The sequence below is a fragment of the Cystoisospora suis genome, assembly GCF_002600585.1.
Source record: "Cystoisospora suis strain Wien I chromosome Unknown contig_5830, whole genome shotgun sequence".
Classification (NCBI taxonomy): Eukaryota; Apicomplexa; class Conoidasida; order Eucoccidiorida; family Sarcocystidae; genus Cystoisospora; species Cystoisospora suis.
The window spans coordinates 6,763-26,063 of record NW_027158620.1 but is presented as its reverse complement, the minus strand read 5'-3'; the positions used below and the strand labels follow the sequence as shown (position 1 = coordinate 26,063).

The following is a 19,301-nucleotide window of genomic DNA, read 5'->3' as shown; positions in this document are numbered from 1 at the left end:
TTTCTGCACGTTGGGCCGGCGTGAAGTAATCTTCTGGCGGTCTGTCGTCCTCTATCGCATTATACGGGCGTTGGATCATCTGACGAGCAGAGCTTCTTGCTTCCTCCTTCGTAGTTCACTAGACCGCATGAGGTGATACCACTGCATAGCCCAAGCGTCTGTGTCTCCGTATGCGGAGTAACCCCTCTCGCCGTCTGCGAGCAAACAAGGTCGGAAAATACGGAGATCAGGACCTCACACCTCAGGTGCGGCTGCCGCTTGAACCCTAAAGCAGAAGTCTCATAAAGACTCCTGGGAAGCAAAGAATCGAGTGAATGCGTCGTCCTTCAGCTGGCTGAGTCTAGCCTTGCAGTGGCCTGGCGTGATCGGCGACGCTGCAAGGCTGCCGTGCCGTTCGTCAGTGTCTTTTTGCCTATTCTCTAGTCACGACAGCCAGTCGGCCTCCTTTGCACATGAGTGTCGGCGGGGTACGGTCGAATGAACTTCGCGGGAGGTTCCGCAGAGCAGGGTGTGCTGGAGACAGCCAAAGGGCCCACGTGTGCACAGGCGATGCGGGGCAGGGAGCATCTTGGTCCACACCTGGATTCCTACGAGATTTGCTCCCAACAGTCCGGCCACCTGGAAACCATAGACAGGACTCCACCATGGAGAGCGCTACTATGAGTGCGTAACTGTCGCGTTGCGTACTAAGTAGTGAGCCATACCTTGAAGACCTAGTGTAGTGTTGACCTCGAGCACATGCGCCTCTCGGGGTACCACATGAAATAGCGCTGCCAGCAAGTTCTCCTCCAGGAGTTATCGCTGTAAAGCACGAGGCATACCCGGAGTGTTACGGACAGACTGGAACGCCGGCACATCTTGACGCGGCGGCCGCATGCACGCTCGCTTCGTTGGAAATGCAAGCTTGTACGCTGCATTGAGACGCACTACTTGTCGACTCACCTTGTCCCTAAGCGGTCCTCTTATAGCACACTGTAACGATTGGTTGGTTTTCGCGTTCTGTGGAGACGTCTACCGTTGAATGACTATTGCTGGTAGTCCCCGACCACGCACAAGCTGCTATGTGGCTCGCGCGAGTCAGGCAAACTCAATAATAATGTGCGGTCGCCAACGCGCCGGACTTTTTGGTTGCTGTTGTGTCTATCCGCCTTCATCCCTTCGCTGTTCTCTAACTCCCAGCTTTTTTTTCAGCGCGCAGGACTCCGGATCACTCGGAGCAACTCGACAATAGTATCCAGTCGCGATTCTTCGAGGGCGGCCACTGCACAGACCGACAAAGCAACCAACCAAGTGGAGACAAGAAACCGTGCAATGACTCAGCCAGCAGCGCGTGTCTCCTGGCGGGTCCTGGGTGGCTGAATGGAGTCGGCTCCTCCAGTCTTTTTCTGATTGTTTAATGCGAGGCTCTCACCACATGTTTTGCCTTGTAACTTGGATTTCTTCTGTCTAGCTGCTTATCCGCTTCCTCGTCTTCTCAATTCCTGGGTGCGAACCAGCCAGCCTCCGTTCCTTTTCTCCCACTTCACTAGTGTGTGTTGATCTAGCCTTCCGGGAAATCGTCCCCAGAATAATTAGTTCTCCTCTGATGGCTTGAACTAGTCTTGCCTTGAGCGACCTCGTACGACTCTGTCTGCTTTCTATGGCATGATCCTGGCGTTTTTCACGGGGGGTCGTTCATTGCACGCGGCGATAACTGCTCCTGCATTTGTTGTTTTCTTCCGTAGTAGAGGCGATTCTAGGAGCTGTGGAACTCTTCAGGCTGTTGAGCAGCTTCTTTTCATCTTCTCAGCGTAGTCCGCTTTCCTCTTTTCCAAACCTTAGTGGTCGCGGGGAGTGAAGGTTTCCTTTCTTTTTCGCTGTCCACACTGACAGCGAAAGGTGCGTAAAGAGTGTTTTTTCTTTGTAATTCCATCACTCATCTCTGTCTCTCAGTTGTACTGCCCTTTCCTTTCCTTAACATCTATTGCACAAGGAGTCTATCTTCTCGAGTGTATCTTCACGTCCATTCATCACTACAAAGATGGCAGCAGTCGATCTCGATACAAGCATCCGTCAGGTTGCCGAAAACAAAGAGGCATGGGCTTCCCTTAGCCCTAAGGAGAAACTTGCTATCATTGATGTTCTCATGGATCGTCTGAAAGTCTTCTCTGAAGAGCTTCATGAGGCATCGATGGAAAAGCGAGATGAACCAGAAGATGTAACTCTTGAAAGAGCAGGTATCAATGAAAAAGATGATAAAGCTCCCAAGGAAGGAGGCTTCTCCCATCTTGATCCAAAGACACGACAAGCTGTTGAGACAGCCTCCGCTGCAGCTCACTGGATGCACTCCTCCATGGTATGAGGAAAGATCTTCTTTCTCATTCCTCCCCACAGAGTCAATCCTTTCTTTCGCATACCACTTCATCTCCCCCCTCCTCTGCAAGCATGGGTTCATTGTGATCATGCGGTGCCATCCTCGAAGTGAACTCACAAGCCCATTACATGTCTGTATATTCATACACACTCTGTATGTACGTGGCTCATCTGTCTATGTATTTTTCTTTTATCCTCTAATGTATCTATTTATCTTCAGTCTACCAATCTATCATCAGGCTATCAAACTCTTTTGGGTCTATCTATGAATCTATCTATTCCTCTAGCTCTCTCTCTGTATCTGCCCCTCCATCTCTCTCTATTTCTTTATCCGTACGTGTGTATTTCTCTGTCTACACATATATATCTATTTCGCTTGGTGCCTTGAATACACTTCCGTGTGTGCCTAATTAATCACTGAAAGAGAGATTTCATGGATATTCCTGTCTTCCAATAGTATGTCTCTCTCCCACTTCACATGGGCTACGCGACTCGTTCTTCATTCAATACAGATATAGAAAATAGATCTCCTCGTGTATCAAAGAAGTTTTCATCTCTTTACCGTATCTGACTTCCTCTGTCTTTTTCCAACCGTCTATCTCACTTCTTCCGGCATACTCAGTCTCGCGCATGTCTTTCCTTCGTATGAAGGCCAATGACATACCCCATCCCCTAACCGGACGGGGTGTATGTACACTCAAAGAAAGTAGTAGAGCACCTCTACCTGACGCGCCGCGGCTGAAGAAAAAGTCCGTTGAACAGCTTCTTTCCTTGTTTCCTCATTTTGCTTATCTTACTGTATTCTTCTTTTTAATCAAGTCCTTCTCCGTCGTCGTCGAGTTTCTCAGACTCGCTTTCTGCAGAATCTTGACTTCTCCGTCTTCCCTTTCTTTCTCTCTCTCTATCAGCTCGTAGGGATATGGTTAAGCGTGATACGTGAATACTTTGAAGCTATTGTTCGAACGGGAAAGCCTCCTGCTCCTTTCAGCGTTAGGCCGGCAACACCGAGGGGGGGAGAGAATGGAGAGAATGAAGACCATCAGTATTTTGTCAAGGTAAGAAAAACCCACTTGCCTATCCACGTCTAAATCGCGAGAGAGAATCTTCTTCTTCTACAGAGAGCCCTCTTTTCTTTGTAAAGTTGCTTCCTCGATCATAACAGCTTACGCCTGGTAGAGAGAGGCAGGTGTACAGATATGTGTGTGGATGAATATGTGTGAATATCTATGAATAGGTATGGACATGGTGAATAGTCTCTCTGCTTTTCTTTGGTTGACACTGTTGTTCTTCTATATATAGGAAGGTCTCTTGACATACTTCAATCCATTCATCTTTCCTTGTCTCCGAGTGCGCATCATCTATCTCTCTCTTGCATGTATCTCTTCCTCAGGAGGAGCTCCACAAGGGCTGCTTCTTTCCCTCCCTTGTAGATCCGTGAATTTCCTAACACTTTCTCCTTCATATTTTCCCTCTCTAGCTGTTGTCACCCTCTGTGGCGCCAGCCTTTTCTCATCGTCTTGATCGTCTCCTTTTTCCCGCTCTCATTCTTCTTCACATCTTGTAGTCTTTCCTCTTCTTCGTTTTACTTCTCTCAAAAATTCCCTAAGATGTCTCCTTGCCCTACCTCAATCGAGACGGAATTATCATCCTCTCAGGTGTCAATACAGCTCTCTCCCGGCGCTAGCCCCCTCACTACACCGCTCCTTCTTCTCCCTCCATCTCTAGTTCTTTCTTCACGTGTCTTTCTTCCTTGGTTTCTTTTTCTTTTTAGGTGGGTCCCAAAGGCCTTCTCTTCACGACCATGCTGACGCTAGGCTCTATGGAGCTTCTCGTGGAGAGTGAGAGTGCAGAAATCCAACAAGATCTTCTTCATGAACGTACACCTCAAGTAGTCGCTGTCTTAGGAGCGGGCAATTGTAAGTTCACTTCTACCATACATACGGTGCATATATTTTTATTTCTCTCTTTCTTCTCTTCTGATCTGTCTGTGATCTATATGCAGACTATGAGATGGCTGGGCTGTTGAAGTTCTTTCTTCTTGATGTCCTAGTCATAAGGGCTCAGTAGAGTCAGCTACTATAGATGAGTGTCTATGCATATGTCTGTTGGAGATAGTATACATGGAGAGGCCTGTATGTCTTTCTCGTAGAGAGAGAGAGGAAGAAGGAGGTAGCACTTTTCACAGGGCGGGAATCTCTCGAATCGAAGTGGCTCTCTCCCTCTTGGCATGTATAGGAGGCATACATATCTATGTAGATTCTGTCTCTCTCCTGTACAGACACTAGGTAACACTCTCTGTCTGTCGTGCTATGTGTGTGAAAGTCTACTGTATATATATGACGCAGAATTTGGATGGATTACACGTACAGTGTGTACACACACGTAATAGGCATATATACACATATCTACCTATGGACAGTAGATGAACATCTCTTAGTCTCCGGGGTTCGTCGACAGTAGAGATTATCTTTTTCTCGGAAGCCAAGGCTACAGCAGGCAGGTGTATATACACCTCAAGCTTACCTTATCTTGAGTTTCTATGTGACTCCTTGAATGTCTTCCCCACACGTGTGCAAGAGACCTGTCTGTTGTACTTCTTCTTTAGATCCCCTGCTGTCTGTTATTTTAGATGAAGACAGGGCCTATTGGATTTTTCCTTTTTCTTCTTTGTAAATCATCATTTTCTCTTCTCTATCCTAATTACAAAGGGAGTGAGAAGAGTCGACAGTTCTTCTTCTCTCCTCTCTCGTTCCTATTCATTCTCCTTGCAGCCCGGCAGCTTTGCTTATACTAGAGTACCTATGGCACTTCCCCGAGAGAAATCAACATGAACTGTTTTGTTTTCTTTCCTTCCTGGCTCCTCACCTTTCTTTAATGAATTGTTTCATCTTTCTCTCCTTCCTGTCTTCTGTCTGTGTCTCTTCAAGTCGATGCTCCCATCGACGTTCTTACAGCTCTCTTCATTGAGAACAGCGTCTGTATCTATAAGGTAAGAAGCACATGAGCTAGCTCACCATGAGGATGATACAGTCTCTCTCTCTCTCTTTCCATTTGTCTCTGTGGGGTATTCGTTTTTTCTCCTTCTCCATTCATGTGAGAGTTAACAACCGTGAGGGATGATTTAGAGAGAGCTCAATGTCTCTATCTTCTACAAGTTGTATATGTGTGTGACTCCTAGGTCCTCAGACACTTTCGAACGAAGACTCCCTGATAGTAGCGGCGGGAGGTGAGTAGACACATGCGCATATGCATATGTAGATAGACAGATTTATGGAAAGAAATGGTCGTGCACATATCTGTAGAGATATGTATATACAATTATATGCAGTCATAACGCGAAGCTTCAGTCGATCAGATAGATAGATAGATTAAAGATAGATAGATAGATAGATTAAAGATAGATAGATAGATAGATTAAAGATAGATAGATATTTGTACGTGTAGAGAGATGTACCTGCGTGCGTATCTGTATGTACGTATTTAGGAAGAGGAAGCCATCTGTTGTATTGCCCCAGTGAATTTCCTTCAGAGTACCACTCCATCCATGCAAACCGGCAGTAATACCTATAGATGCATACCCCTCTCTCTATATGGATATATGTATGTCTATCTACATCAAGGCTTATCGACTTGTTTCATGACTGTATCAGCTCAGGAAGGTGTTCTATGTGAACGAGCGTTCTCCGCTATGTGCCTTCTGCTTCAACAGAAGATAATCCACTCTTGCCTATCCTTCTTCATTCTTTCATCCTCCTCCATCTTCATACTACAGACTCCCCAAGTATTCCGCTTGTATGGTTTTTCTCTCTCCATCTCGATTTCCTTTGTCTACCATAGAAGTGTGTGTTGAGAATATTCTCTCTCCACGTGAAGAATCTCCCGTCATTTCTCTTCTTCTTTGACTCCCTCGTCATCTTCTTGCTCCTCGCTCTTGCCTTCTTCTATGTTTTCTCCTCTTCGTATCTCCTTTCTTTCTTTTCTTCTCGTCGTCTTGTCTTCTTTCTTTTCTTTCTTTCTTTTGTTCATTCCTTCAGTCTTTCCTTCCTTTGTTTCCTTCTTTTCTTCTTTGTCAGAGCAGTCCTTTCAATCATCGTGTAGGGCCAGTTCTCGAGCAGATTTTCCAGCCGTTGATCGATCGCCACTTCCTTCTCTTTGTGGAAGGAGACGTCGAGCAAGGCTCCAAGATGCTACATCATGAATGTGTCACAAAGTGGTATATGACAGGCAAGTGAGAGAACAAGATAGATAGATTAAAGATAGATAGACCAAAGATAGATAGATTAAAGATAGATAGATAGGAGGTTCTCAAGCTATTGCGTGAGAAGGTGGCATCTGCGGATGAAGAGCTCCTACGTAGAAGGTTCCTTCACCACTCGAGATAGACTGCCTGTATGTAGTATTATGCCTTTATATCCATAGGTAGCATGCGCTTTGACTTTGATCGATTGGTGATGCTTCCTCTCCTTCTTTTCTTTGTTAGTCGTCTTTCTCTATAGGGGGGGGGGGCATGTTGATTTTCTTCTCCCTTCTTTCATCTTGACTGCCCCTCTCATCAGATCTTTCTCTGCTTCTCTTTCATGGCTGCCTCCTATGCTGGGACTTCTCTTTTTGTCTTTAGCAGTAGGAAAGGTTGGTCATTCTCTTCTTCAGTCTCTATGGATTTTTCTCTTCTCTATGAAGAAGGTGAAGATGAAGAAGGAAGGTTCGAAGAGGTCGTTCGTTCCATCTCTCTTTCTTTTCTTCTTTTTCATTTCTTCTGCCTGACTATCAGCAGTTTCATGTCTCGACACCTCGTATGAGAAGAGAGACAGACAGGGTCATCGAAGCCGAGCTCTCACCTCTCTCACGTCTCCTCTATAGAGAGATTCGTTGTGACATGTCTATATTCCACCTATGTATATATCTATACAGACACACATATATATGTATGTATGTATACATATGAGTGTGGATATAGGATTTGTGTGTGCGTAGGCTCTATTGAGACGGCGAATAGAATTTTGTGGGGATCTCCTACGCCTCCTCCTGCTCCTTCCTCTTCTTCGGATGTTTCTCCTGCAAAGCCGGTTCTCAAGTTAGACAAGCCTTTCACTACAGAGCTCGGCTCATGTACACCGTGGATCATCTGCCCAGGCAAATGGTAAAGAAAGACAGAAGAAAAACGGAGAAGAAGAAGAAGACAGCTCATTATCGTCTTTTTCTTCTTCTTCTTTTTCACCTTCCTCATCTCTTCTTTTTCCTTATCTTCTTGAGTCGTCTCTTACGAGTGTTCGCAGCTTCAAACGCCATAGAAACATAACGCGGGACAAACAGAAAGGAGAGAAAGAGAGAGACGTGTATATATCTGTCTTCTCTCTTTCTCTTTCTCTTTCCGTCTGTTTTCCTATCTCCCTTTCTCTTTGGCTGGGGGCTGCTTCTTAGCAGCATGCGTGCCTCCGTGCATGCAGTGAGTAGAGAAATAAGTGAAGGTCTTTTTGATACGGAGAGAAGATGACACGGGCTTCTCTTCTTCTTCATCTTCATCGTGATATCCATCTCGATCTTTCTCTCTACCTCTCTGTCGAGCTTGAATCTTTCTCTTCAATCTATCTGTCGATCTTTTCTTTCTTCTCGATGATGAGCTCGATTACGCTAATTCTCTTCTTCTTCGTCTTTCACTCTAAGGCATTTTCCAGAGCCCTCATGTTTTCAAACGAAGGCCGTCTCTAAGAAAACGGATAGATAGATAGATTAAAGATAGATGGATCCTGTCCTTCTGACGGCATGCAGATAGATGTCTTGGGTGTCATCAGAGCATAAGACAAAGATAGTTTGTTTCTCTCGTGAATTGTCCTTTCTCCTCGAACTCATGTTTTGATGGCAATAATAGACTTCCTCAAGATTGTAGTCATCTTCCGCTTTTCATCTTCTTTTTCTTTTCTTCTCTTGGTGATGTTTTTTCTTTCTTCTTTAGGTCTCGTAGAGAGTTAGAGTGGCATGCAAGTGTAAGTCAAGCAGGCAGCGAGTCAGCTAGCTAACTAGCTAGCTGACTACTTCCGATGATAGCTGGTCATGGCTATCTCGTAGTCCTCTAATCCAAAAGGACTTTGTCGAGGACAAGAAGACGCAAGCCTTTCTTTGTCACTTTCTTTTTTCGCTAGTTCTCCCCATTCATCTTTAGAGTGAAGAAGATTCTCTTAAGTCTCAGCACTCCAGTCTGTTTGTACCTGCATGCAAAGAAGTTAAAGGTGTATTCCTTCTTAGCCTTGATCTGTCTCATTGTCGATTTCCTCTTCTCTTTAGAATGAACGATGAGTCCGAGAGAATAGGCATCTACCGGAGAGAGAAGGAGCTGGAGAATAAGAAAGACCCACCAACTGTACTGGAAAAGAAGAAGAAGAAAGAGAAGTAGATCATCCGGGTCTTTTTAGGCAGTCTTCTTTTTCTTTCTTCTTTCGCGTCATGTCGATACACATGCATGCGTGAAAGAAAGAAGCAAAAGAAGACAAAGAAGAAGAAGATGTCTTCCGTCTCATTCCCTCTTTATTTAGTTCACTATCTATTCATCAAGGACTTCTTTCTTTCTCTTTCTCTTCGTTTTTTTCTTCTGGTTTCGCAGAATCTAGCAGCGGCGTTACTTTACAATGGAGCGCATATTTGTGTACATCCGCAGTTACTTGTGACGTGCAAGAATTGGGAGCAGAGGTCAGTAGACGCACGAATGACTCTCTCGAAAGAGAAGATCAAAGTGAAGTCTCTCTCTCTCTTCTCTCTACGTGCTCTATCCTCTCTCTCCCTATCGCGTTTCCTCTATCTCTCTTCTTCTCTTTCTCTCTCTTCCTCTCTTTTTCTCTTTTTTCTCCTGTTCCCTCTCTCTCCTTGTTTTTCTCTTTGTCTCTCACACGGTCTGTCTCTCCTCTTCACGACTTCTTTATGATTTTGATCTATCTTTGGCGGTGTGTCTCGAGTTAAGTTGTTTAGAAAGAGACTGCTTGTGAAGAAGGATAGATGTGAAAGAGAAGTCTCTTCCTTTTGCTGATAGAAATGCCCCGGCGCAGGATGTATTTCTTCTTTGCTTGTTTTCCTCCTCTTTCCATCTATCTTTCTTCTCTCTCTTATGATGCGTATTTCTCCTGCACTTCCTTGTTTCTTTTCTTTCTTTCTCTCTCCCCCTTCTTTCTCTTCTCTGTCTTGTCCTTTCTTTTCTTGTTGGTCGTCAGGGAGGAGTTTCTGAGTCTCTTGAAGAAATATCAGAGAGATGCCTTGTATATAGGCTGCTACTATCCTGACTACGCGACGCGGCTCAGGTAAGAAGGAAGAAGAAGAAGACGCTGATGAAAGAAGAGAAAAGAAAAGATTTCGCTTTCTCTCTTCTTTGTCTTTCATAAAGAAGAGGAGAGGAGAAAGAAAGGAAGGAGATGCGAATGAAAGCTGAAGGCAGAGGAGCGGCGTGAGCGTAGCTAGTCATCATTTGCCTCCTAGGTAATGCGAAGGTTAGGATCGATCGCGAGAGGAAGATTGTACGATGAACAAGAAGAAGAAGAAGAAGGGCAGGTGTCTATGTAGGAGTGAAGATTCCCCGTCAGTCAGGATGTTCTTCTCTCCTTCGGTTTTCTTTCAACTGTCTTTCTTTCTCCGTTCTTTTTACTCTCTGTGTAAACACACAGAGAGTATCTTATCTCTTCTTGAGCTTTCTCATATCCGGGTCTCTCTACAGGTGGCTCCTCAAGCAAACAGCTATTTCTTCTTTCCTTTTCTTTACAAGCTGAAGAGGGGATGAGACTTGTACTCTTACTTTTGCAGCTAGCGTTATGATATATGAGGAGTGCATGCATGCATGCATATTGTGATTTTCTTCATCTCTTCGGTTTGATGATACCTTCTGTCGTGTCCATAGAAATGCTCGGACAAAGCTAATGGAGCTAGGAAGGAAGGCTGAAGATTTCGAGATTCCTGTCTCCGTACCCCTCTCGGGTCGCTTTCCACATGAAGAAGCAAAGTGTGTCATTCTTGCAACGGATCTCCCCGAAGATAACTTCATCGCTGTCGAGGTATGTATGTACATACATATATATAGAGAGATATATAGATAGATGTGTGAATGTGTATGGCTTGTATATGACGTGCAGTAAGTCTGTGGATCTGAGAGAGAAAGAGGAGAGAGAGAGTCTATCTGTTGACAGCTCTCTTCACCGTCATACATAGAACGACCAGGTGTATGTCATACAGCCCCCCCCTCTGAAGATAAGTTTAATAGAGAAACGAAGTGAAATAGAATCATCAAGTGTCATTTATGATCCAGCGAGTAAGGATTATCAAGGGTTGTGTGCATGTCCGTAGTTCTATATAAGAGTAGAGAAACAGAGGTGAGAGAGGTGAGAGAGGTAGCATAGAGATAACTACTACTTCTCATGTCTGTAAAATATATCTCTCTATACATGCGATGTGAAGTGAATGCAACTTCTTCTACTATGCCTTCTTGCTTCTTTCTTCTTTCTTTCTTTTCTGTTTCATGAAGAGACTCTCATTGATCGTACCAAGTGAATTCTGCATGCAAATCATATGCGTGGTCGTTAGTCTAAAATAGAACATGAGCTAGCTGTGAAAGTAGTAGTAGTAGGAGGTGGAGGGCAGTCTTCTCTCTCAGGAGGCCCAGCCGGAGATAAGGAGGAGTACTCACATCAGTATCGACATCGATCATCGAGTTTCTTCTCCACATCTACCTTCTTAAAGAGCCAGGAGACCTTTCAGATAGCGACCACACGACAGCTTATTCTTACCGATCTTCAATGGTCTTTTCATACAAACATCTATCTTCTGTCATCTCTTTACTTTTCAACGAGAGAAATCGTTTTCTTTCCTTTCTTTTCATATGCCCTTGTCATTCATGTTCTTCTCTTCTCGTCTCTGCAGGAGATGTTCTGTCCTGTATGTGGAGAGGTTCCGCTTGATACACCCCCAACCGTTGCAGACTTTCTCCCTGTCGCTGTGAATTATGTGAATGAGAAGGTCAGAGGGACACTTTCCACAAGTGTCTCAGTGAAGACAAATGGTATCAAAGATGAACAGGTATGGTATGCTCACTGATGTATAGATGTATACAACTGTATGTGCAGATATACATGTATATGTATCGGTGGATGCATGTATCTATATATGTATGTATAGTGTCTCTCTTTTGCAAGACGAGATTCTACTGTTGATCAAGAGGCGACGTAGCAGTAGGGCGATGGAGGAGGAGCAATAGATGAGTAGAAGCGGTAGTAGATGGTCATTCTTCTGAGTCGTGGGAATAGATCGGGAAAGATAGAAAGAGATAGATGATACACAAGCAAGAGTCACGTATGATAAGGAGGAGACTCTGAACTATTTTCTCTTAACTGTGTTCACCTTGAGTGACTGCCGTTGTTTCGTTAAGGATCTATCAAAGTATGCGGGTGGTTGGAGTTTCAATTTGTACGGAGGTTAGATGGCATCTGTGGTAGGGGTAGTAGGAGCCTAAACAGAGACAGAGAGATCACACATGCATGCATGCATTGTGAAGGTGTATAGTGTCCATGGGAGATTCTGAGATTTCCTTTCTTAACCTGGCTGTCTTCGGAAGTCATGAATGGAGGAAGAAGAAGGCTTCTTTATTATTCTTCTTTTTTCATTGAGTTCCTTCCGCTCCTTCGTTCTGACTGGTCGAAGAGGGACGGAGGAGAAAACGCATGCAACAAAGGGCTTGTGCGCATGCAAGCTCGAGAGGTTGTGCCATCTCGGGCATATATATGTATACCCCCTTTCTGATGATGAAAGGTGTTTAGCCATCTGCACTTGTTGTTGTCTGTCTGTGTGTATGATGTGCGGCTGTAGGCCGTCGACGATGCTATCTTGAATCTCCGGTATGGATCCGTTCATGTAAATACAGTCACTATGCTCGCTATAGCCTTCCCCTCATTAGTATGGGGAGGTCATCCTGGAGCGACAATCTACAATCTGCAATCTGGCATGGGCTTCGTAAGTCATATGAACACACCTTCAAGTCAGCTGTAGAGACATCTCATCACATTCATGCATGCACTGAACTTCCGGAGTCGTCGTAGAGCTTCCCTGATTTAGTTGAAGTCTTGTAATCCTTCTGGCTTTCACTGTATAGAAGATAAGCTGGAGTGTGATGAGTTCTTGTATAGAGAAACGTGTGGCCGTAGTGTTTTTCGGGAAAAGAGATTCTTTTTGCCTCTTGTATCTGTTGATAGAGATGACAAAGGTGACGACCTTCGTCACTCTCGCTCCTTATGGCGCATGCAGCTATGGACATAGCATTACACTATCCATATTCTATTGCGGCTCACTTCCATTTTGTGTTGAGTGTTCCGGGGTAGAAGAAGAAAGAGATCTCTCGTGTATACGGACATTTGTAAAGAAACAAATGTACATGATAATGAGCGTCCTCTTTTATCGAGTGTCTTGCCTATCTCATCTCCAGGCAGGTGCATGCACGCATGCTCTCCATCTGTAAGGAGAGCTCCGCTACCCATTTTATTGTGTCTGGCGAAGTGGTGTGATAACTGGGGGGAAGGAAGTTCTATTTACAGTCAAGGAGGGAGTGACAGAAGGAGTTCCTGCATTGAGTCTTGTGCGCCTAAAGGAGATGATTCTATCCAACTGAAAAGCGAATGAAGAAAAGGTTCTTCCTTGTTGTGTGTCTATGTTCATTCGTTCAGTTTGGAAATTGCTACGGCTTCGCGAAGCCAGTCAAATCTGTCGTGCGAGCCCCGTTTCTGAACTTCACGCAGATCGTAAGTCGATTGATAGAGTAGAGACAAAAGAATACAGGAGGAACAAGGTTGAGAGAAAGGTATCACGAAGATGATTTGTTTCAGTATCGAGGAGCCATGGTCGGGTTGCTTGACTGTAAAGAAGACAAGTCAACGTTTTAAGAGCCATGTCAGTGATTGGAGTCGACCCGCAGTAGTTCATCAAGCAGCCTGCTGTCGTATCAGACAACACCCCAAGCAGGCAAATTGTACGATGTGACCAAAGACGCCTGACAGAAGAGGAACAAGCGCCTTTCGAGCTAAATCTGCCTCTCTTTTTAGAAGTCCGACTAGACTTCTAAAAAGAGAGGCAGAGTTAGCTAGATGCCTTTGTTAAGAAGGAACCACGGGCGTGTCAGTGAATGTTTGTTTGCATGTATGCCTTCTTTCTGTCTAGGACAAAATGTAGTTGTGGAGGCGGTTTTGCTTCAAAAGCACGCGGCTAGACTAGACATGAGTGTGCGTGTGAACCCCTATCGAGGTAGTTGCAGACATTCTTTGAGGCCGTGTGGGAAAGACAGTCTTCCACTCGAGTCACTGGAAGAACCCACCTTGTTTGAAGCCAGGGAGAGAGGGTTCATCTGTTTTGTCAATCTTTTGTTTGCAGCTTATTGCACCGAGCAATAAACATAATGTTCGAAAGATGGCTAAGTTGTGGAGAAGAATCGTTACTGCTGTGATTGACAGGCGTACCACTCAGGGGTGGTTCAGCTTCACGGGTCAAATCACGAAGATTGTTTCTGCGCTTGTCGCAAACCTTTAGAACCGTTGGCGGGACTCGTAGCCAGCGGCAATAGCATGTCTATCTCTCTCAAGCGTGAAGCTCGGATGATGGCGGGTGGAATGCATCGAGAAAGTGCTGTTGCCATCGACGTAGTTCACTGCGACAGTCGCGTGTGAGTCCAGAGAGAAAACTCTCGTATGCTTGCTGCGGCTTTCCTGGCCGCAGGGGGATGGCGTCTTTCAGAAGGCCCTCTCTCTTGTAGCCTCCGTGAAACAAGGCACACGGGCGTAGAAAAAACATGAAACAGAAACTTCATGGGGGAACCGTATCGTCATGAAGACCGGACATAGCTGAAAGGAGTGGCCGACCAGCCTCGCGCTGTCTTCGGAGAGTGCTTGCCACTGCACGTCAGGGCGGACTAGGGAAAATGTCACGGCAGTCACGCCTGATTCTCCGCACGGCCCGTGACTTGATGGATCCGACAGACACCGAAGTCTGCGAAACCAAACTGAGAGAAAAGACTTGAGCTTTCTGAGTGAACGAGGGAGAGTCTTCTTAGCTTGTGTCTCTCGAAGAAGGTATCGGTCACAATTGCGAGCCAGTTCTTACTCGTCAACACTAAGCTGTTGGCTGCCGTAAGACATTCGGGATGAAAGCAAAGTAGGGATTGGTAGTTAGCTATGGGAGGTGGGAGTATATGCTCAAGAACAAGCACATAGGGCACATAGGAGGCAGTACTTCACTCACAAGAAAGACAGTCAGGGAGTGAATGCACGGTAGGTTTACAGAAGTCAATTCGCTTTCTCTGTCGGCTTGTCAGAACAGAGGGGGAGAATAGAACGATAGGATGACAAAGACGAACAATGAGCGAGAAATTCGGTTTGTTGTGTGTCCTGTGAATGGCAGAGAGGTTACCAGCAGAGGGCGCACAGCGTTCTCACTCTGCAGTTCTGAAGGGAGGACGGTTGGTTCTATTCGCCCTCCTTACTTTCACGGAAGACCCTCTGCACGGGAGTAACAATGAGACCGCTCGCATTTTCTCTCGCAGCTTGGTATCAAGAAAGTTGTCCACATTTCTCACACCGCTTCCCTACGTGTGGAAGCAAGCGTAGGCTACTACTGAAGGAACGCTACCGTGGAGGCGGACTCCTGTTAGCGACAGCATTCTCACGTGGTAGTCGCTGAGGTGGTCGAGAGCAGTCGTGTGCTGGTCCCCGGACACCGCGGAATCTCTCTGTCAACTAGAGCATCCAGTCTCAACGAACTGATTCTGACACAGTCAAGGACACGCACATGTTCTCAAGTAGCTTTCTCCTTTTTGACGCCCTTCTTGAAGCCACCGAGCAGAGTCTTTCTGTACGAGACAGAAGTCTCCGCTCAACTCCCTGGAGGTTGTTTACTTCCGTGCGCTATTACACTAGCTCTCGGTCCGACATTCACAGCGAAAGCAAGGCCACTCTCCGACGGTCGAGCTATCACGAGTCTCTCATTAGGATGAAACTTGATAGAAGGTCACCCCACAGAGAAACGACAGTCCGCCAGTCTACATAGCTTATAATCGAGCACAATCTTACAATTTTCGGGAACCAGAGACGGTCTTCAAGTCAGTTTGAGGTGCAAGTGAAGTGATCGACGAACCTCACCATGGGGAAAATCGTTTTCTTTTCATGCATGCAACGCTTGCTGAAGCTTTTTCTCATCTATCTCAGGGAGGTTCCATACTTTTGTTTTCTTGTGAGTGAAACTCCCTTTCTCTTGTGTGTCCTGTTGGGCTGATTGTTTTTGTCTGTCTTCCCTTCCCTTCATTTTTCTCTTTCTTTGACAGACCGCCTGTTGCGGGTACGCTGTTCTTGCACGATACAGAGACCATCCTTTCTCTCAAGGGAGAGAATTGTTGTTTCCTGTTCCTTCATTCTCTATCGCGAGCTTTCCTTCTCTAGTCTTCAAATGAGAAAGAGAGGGCATCTTACATATTCGCAGGCGGGGTCTCATAAAGAGGGCCAGTACAGCCGGCAGCCGGCGGCAGCGACTATCTCCCATTCTATTTACGTTGTTCCTACATATCTTTGGAGAGCTTCTCGTGTTTTTCCTTCTTCCTTCTCTAACGGCTTGGTTGAACTGAGGAGGGAGATAGACTCGCCGATTATAGATTCCGGCCAATGAATGGTTGAGTGCTGCATTTGTTCGCTTCCCGTCTTGAGCACGAGGGGTTGTTGTCGTCTTCACAAGGATCAAAAGAGCGGCCATTCATTGGTTTTCTTATGGAAAAGCATCAAGGCTCAGAGATGACTAGTTTCTTTCCAGTGTGAGAGCTTTCACAGGGCAGCAGAAGAACGGCGTTGAGTCGGGTTGGATCGTGCAAGTACAGTTCCTACTTCTGCAAGTCAGAAAGTTGGTTGCAGGTGTAGTGGCTGACTCCAGCAGAGATCTTTTTCAGCCTGAAAAGCTGCGCACGACGAGGAGATGTTTGAACCTAGATTCTTCTTTTGAGTGGATGACGCGCTGAAGGCAGAAGCAAAAGGAAATGGTTGTGCTTCGATCGAACTCTCACTTCTTGTTGCATGCATGAAGTCTGAAGAAGAACGGAGATATACTTTCCTTTTCGTTTTGCTTTTTCTGCGAATCAATGGTCTTCTAGCTTTACAGATTGAGTACTAGGCTTTCGCCAAGGCGGGAAAGATAAACTTTTTCATCGCGGAATACAAGGAGCAGAGGCAGCTCGCAAGGGTCGAAGAGAAAGAAGAAAAGTTGTATTCTCTCGGAGACATCTCATGGTATCTCCTTCCTTTGTGCTTTGTTCCTAATACTAACGCTTAATGCTAACGTTTCGTTCTCGCTTTCCCCTTGATCTTCTTCTCTTCCTTTTACACTCTTAGGAATACTCTCTAGTGTCTCCCCCCCACCTCCTTCTCCGTCTTTTTGATCCCTCTTGTTTCCTCTTCTCCCACCTTCTTTTTCAGCTCTTTCTCTTACTCAGCCTTTCTTCACTACCAAGAACCCAGCAAGCGAAAGAAGGTGAAACACTCCACATAGACTCAGACGAGAGAGAGCGGAAAAGGGAAGAGAAAGAAAGATTTCATATAGTATACGTGTATGCCTACAGGCAAAAAAGAGAAAGAAAGACTCCCATCTATAGCAAAGAGATAGACAACGAAAGAAAGAAAAGATACAAGGATGGAGTCCTCGTCTCGTTCAGGGAAAGACCGTCACAATGATGATCATCGTAGACGGTCGGACAACCAACATGATAGGAGTAGCAGTCATAAGAATCAGAATAGCAGTAGTAGTAGTAACAGCTCAAGATATGAAGGGGCTAATGGAAAGACGACAGAAGGAGATCGAAATAGGAAGGATCCTCGAGGAGGAGGCGGCACTGATGAAAAATCTTCTTCTAGGGATGTGAGAGATAGCCGAGATCCTTCCTACCGATCTGATAAAGACAAGTATGTGCTCGGATGCCACAATCGAGTATATACGTAAATATGTGTCTAGAGTTTCGTGATCTTCTGTATGGAAGATCTCTTCAGATCATATCTACATACCTATATCTTCATGTAGGAGCTAAGACGAAAGAAGGACGTATCTCCGAGTGGCCGGGGGTATTTTTTCTATTTGGAGTTAGCTGCTTATATTGCAACTCACAGATGTTTGCTATCAAGACGTCTAGAGAGATGACTGGCCAAGTGTGGGAGTTTGTCTTTTCATGGCGCCGCAGCATGCAAATTCACGTAGAAGGAGCCCTACTCCATAGTCTAGTTTAGTAGCGACCGGGGAGGTCCATGAGAAAGTGTCTCTTCCAAGTGGACAGAGAGAGGAAGTCGAGTGAAACTGGACACACTTCAAACGCTTGTAGCAGGTGCTGGCGTAGTAGATAGATAGACAGATAGATAGATGAGTGCGCTATTACGTTCTTTACTTCTGTATGCCTTGATAGAATCTGTTCAGTATATTCTGTCTCTATGGTGGTGTATAGCAGCCCTCCACTCAGGGCCAGTAGCAGGAGAAGACGATGTGTAGGATTGGGAGTCTTCATGCTACAGAGTGGATAGATGTCAATGGCGTGAATCTGCTTTTCTTGTCACTTCATCTTTAGTGTTTGTTCTTTCATCTGTAGTCACCTTTTTGAGTTTTTTATTCTCCTGGGAAGTTTCATGATCGCTATATCGGTACACACATTTGCAAGCTTGGCCTACTGTAGTGTATATACACTAGTCAGGTTTCTCGACTAGCTAACATCAATTGTCATCACCTTTTCCGCTTCATCGTTTTCTTTTCTTCTCCCTTCGAACATGATCACTTTAGAGGTTTCTCCACTTGTTTTCTTGACTATTTCCTTATCAAGGATTTGTCATATATCCTAACAAAGCACCGAAAGTCTCTTTCCTTACAGTGGCTCTCAACTCCGAGTGTCCCTCCTACGTCGAGTGTCCCTCTTTGTCTACAGAGATCGAGGCCGATCTGGGCGTGATGAAAGTTCGAGTGGTCACCGAGAGCGTGACTACTCCTCCTCAAGAAGAGATGGTGGAGGAGGAGGAGAGCGAAGTCGAAGTAGCCGACATGATGCCTATTCTTCTTCTTCCTCTTCTTCTTCCACATCAGATCGATATCATTATCATCATCATAGTGCAAATAGCAGTAGCGGTGGTCACAACCATTATAGTAGCAGCAGTTACAATTCTCATTCTTCTTCTTCGTCCTCTTATCCTTCGTCATCGTCGNNNGCGGTCTGGTCATGATAGAAGAGGAGATCGTTCCTCTCATCCTTATCGCCCTTCTTCCTCTTCAACGTCTTCTGCCTTGATGGATGAGAAGCGGGGTTCTTATTATCATCGAGATAGAGAACCTCATAGGGAGAATCATCACCCGAGAGAAAGAGATGGGCGTAGTAACCGAGGACATGCTGGTGTGTCTACTAACACCAGCAGTGGTAGTAGCAGTGCTAGCCAGAGTGGCTATGCGAGCAATCACTATCATTCACAGTATAGTAGAGGAGGGGGAGATGATCGAGGAAGAGGACACCGAAGAGGAGAAGAAGAAGATGGAAGAGGGGGGAGAACGACGGCATATTCTTCTTCTTCAGCTGATCAAGGCGGATCTTCTCGAAAGAGAGAGAGAGAAAGAGAGAGAGAAAGAGAGAGAACAAGAAAGAGAAGCAGTAGCCGTAGTAGTATGGAAGATAGTGATAATGAGAAGAGCCGTCGGCAGAAGAGCGAAGAAGAAGATAGCAGTGATGACGATGAAGAGAATGAAAAGATGACCGAAGAGCAAATGCTCCAGAAACTCATGGGATTCGAAGGCTTCTCAACAAGTAAAGGAAAAGACCATACAGCGAGTAGTATGTATGGAGTCAACAAAAAGACCAAGCGAAAATTCCGACAATACATGAATAGAAAAGGAGGCTTCAATCGCCCTCTATCACCTGTCTTCTAAAACACCCCCCCCCCCCC

The 19,301-nt window shown here is 45.4% G+C and overlaps 1 protein-coding gene across 1 annotated transcript; it reads left to right on the top strand.

The window, feature by feature from the left end:
- Positions 1 to 978: 978 nt before the first annotated feature.
- On the top strand, positions 979 to 19,300 carry CSUI_009627 (aldehyde). Its single transcript, XM_068069740.1, has 18 exons — positions 979 to 2,335; positions 3,261 to 3,407; positions 4,124 to 4,268; positions 5,280 to 5,341; positions 6,426 to 6,580; positions 6,971 to 7,071; positions 7,327 to 7,492; positions 8,306 to 8,336; positions 8,951 to 9,036; positions 9,552 to 9,638; positions 10,229 to 10,382; positions 11,245 to 11,400; positions 12,187 to 12,330; positions 13,038 to 13,112; positions 13,738 to 14,026; positions 14,761 to 14,868; positions 15,680 to 16,159; positions 16,493 to 19,300. The coding sequence occupies exons 1-15, from the start codon at positions 2,021 to 2,023 to the stop codon at positions 13,891 to 13,893; spliced, it is 1,980 nt and encodes a 659-aa protein (XP_067918284.1). The 5' UTR covers positions 979 to 2,020; the 3' UTR covers positions 13,894 to 14,026; positions 14,761 to 14,868; positions 15,680 to 16,159; positions 16,493 to 19,300.
- Position 19,301: the final 1 nt, after the last annotated feature.

What these genes read in the sequence shown, in the direction of transcription:
- CSUI_009627 (XM_068069740.1), top strand. Translation starts at nt 2,021, where the DNA reads ATGGCAGCAGTCGATCTCGATACAAGCATCCGTCAGGTTGCCGAAAAC. An exon ending in ACTGGATGCACTCCTCCATG is followed by an intron (nt 2,336 to 3,260) that starts GTATGAGGAAAG and finishes TCTCTCTATCAG; the next exon opens with CTCGTAGGGATATGGTTAAG. An exon ending in ATCATCTGCCCAGGCAAATG is followed by an intron (nt 7,493 to 8,305) that starts GTAAAGAAAGAC and finishes TTTCTTCTTTAG; the next exon opens with GTCTCGTAGAGAGTTAGAGT.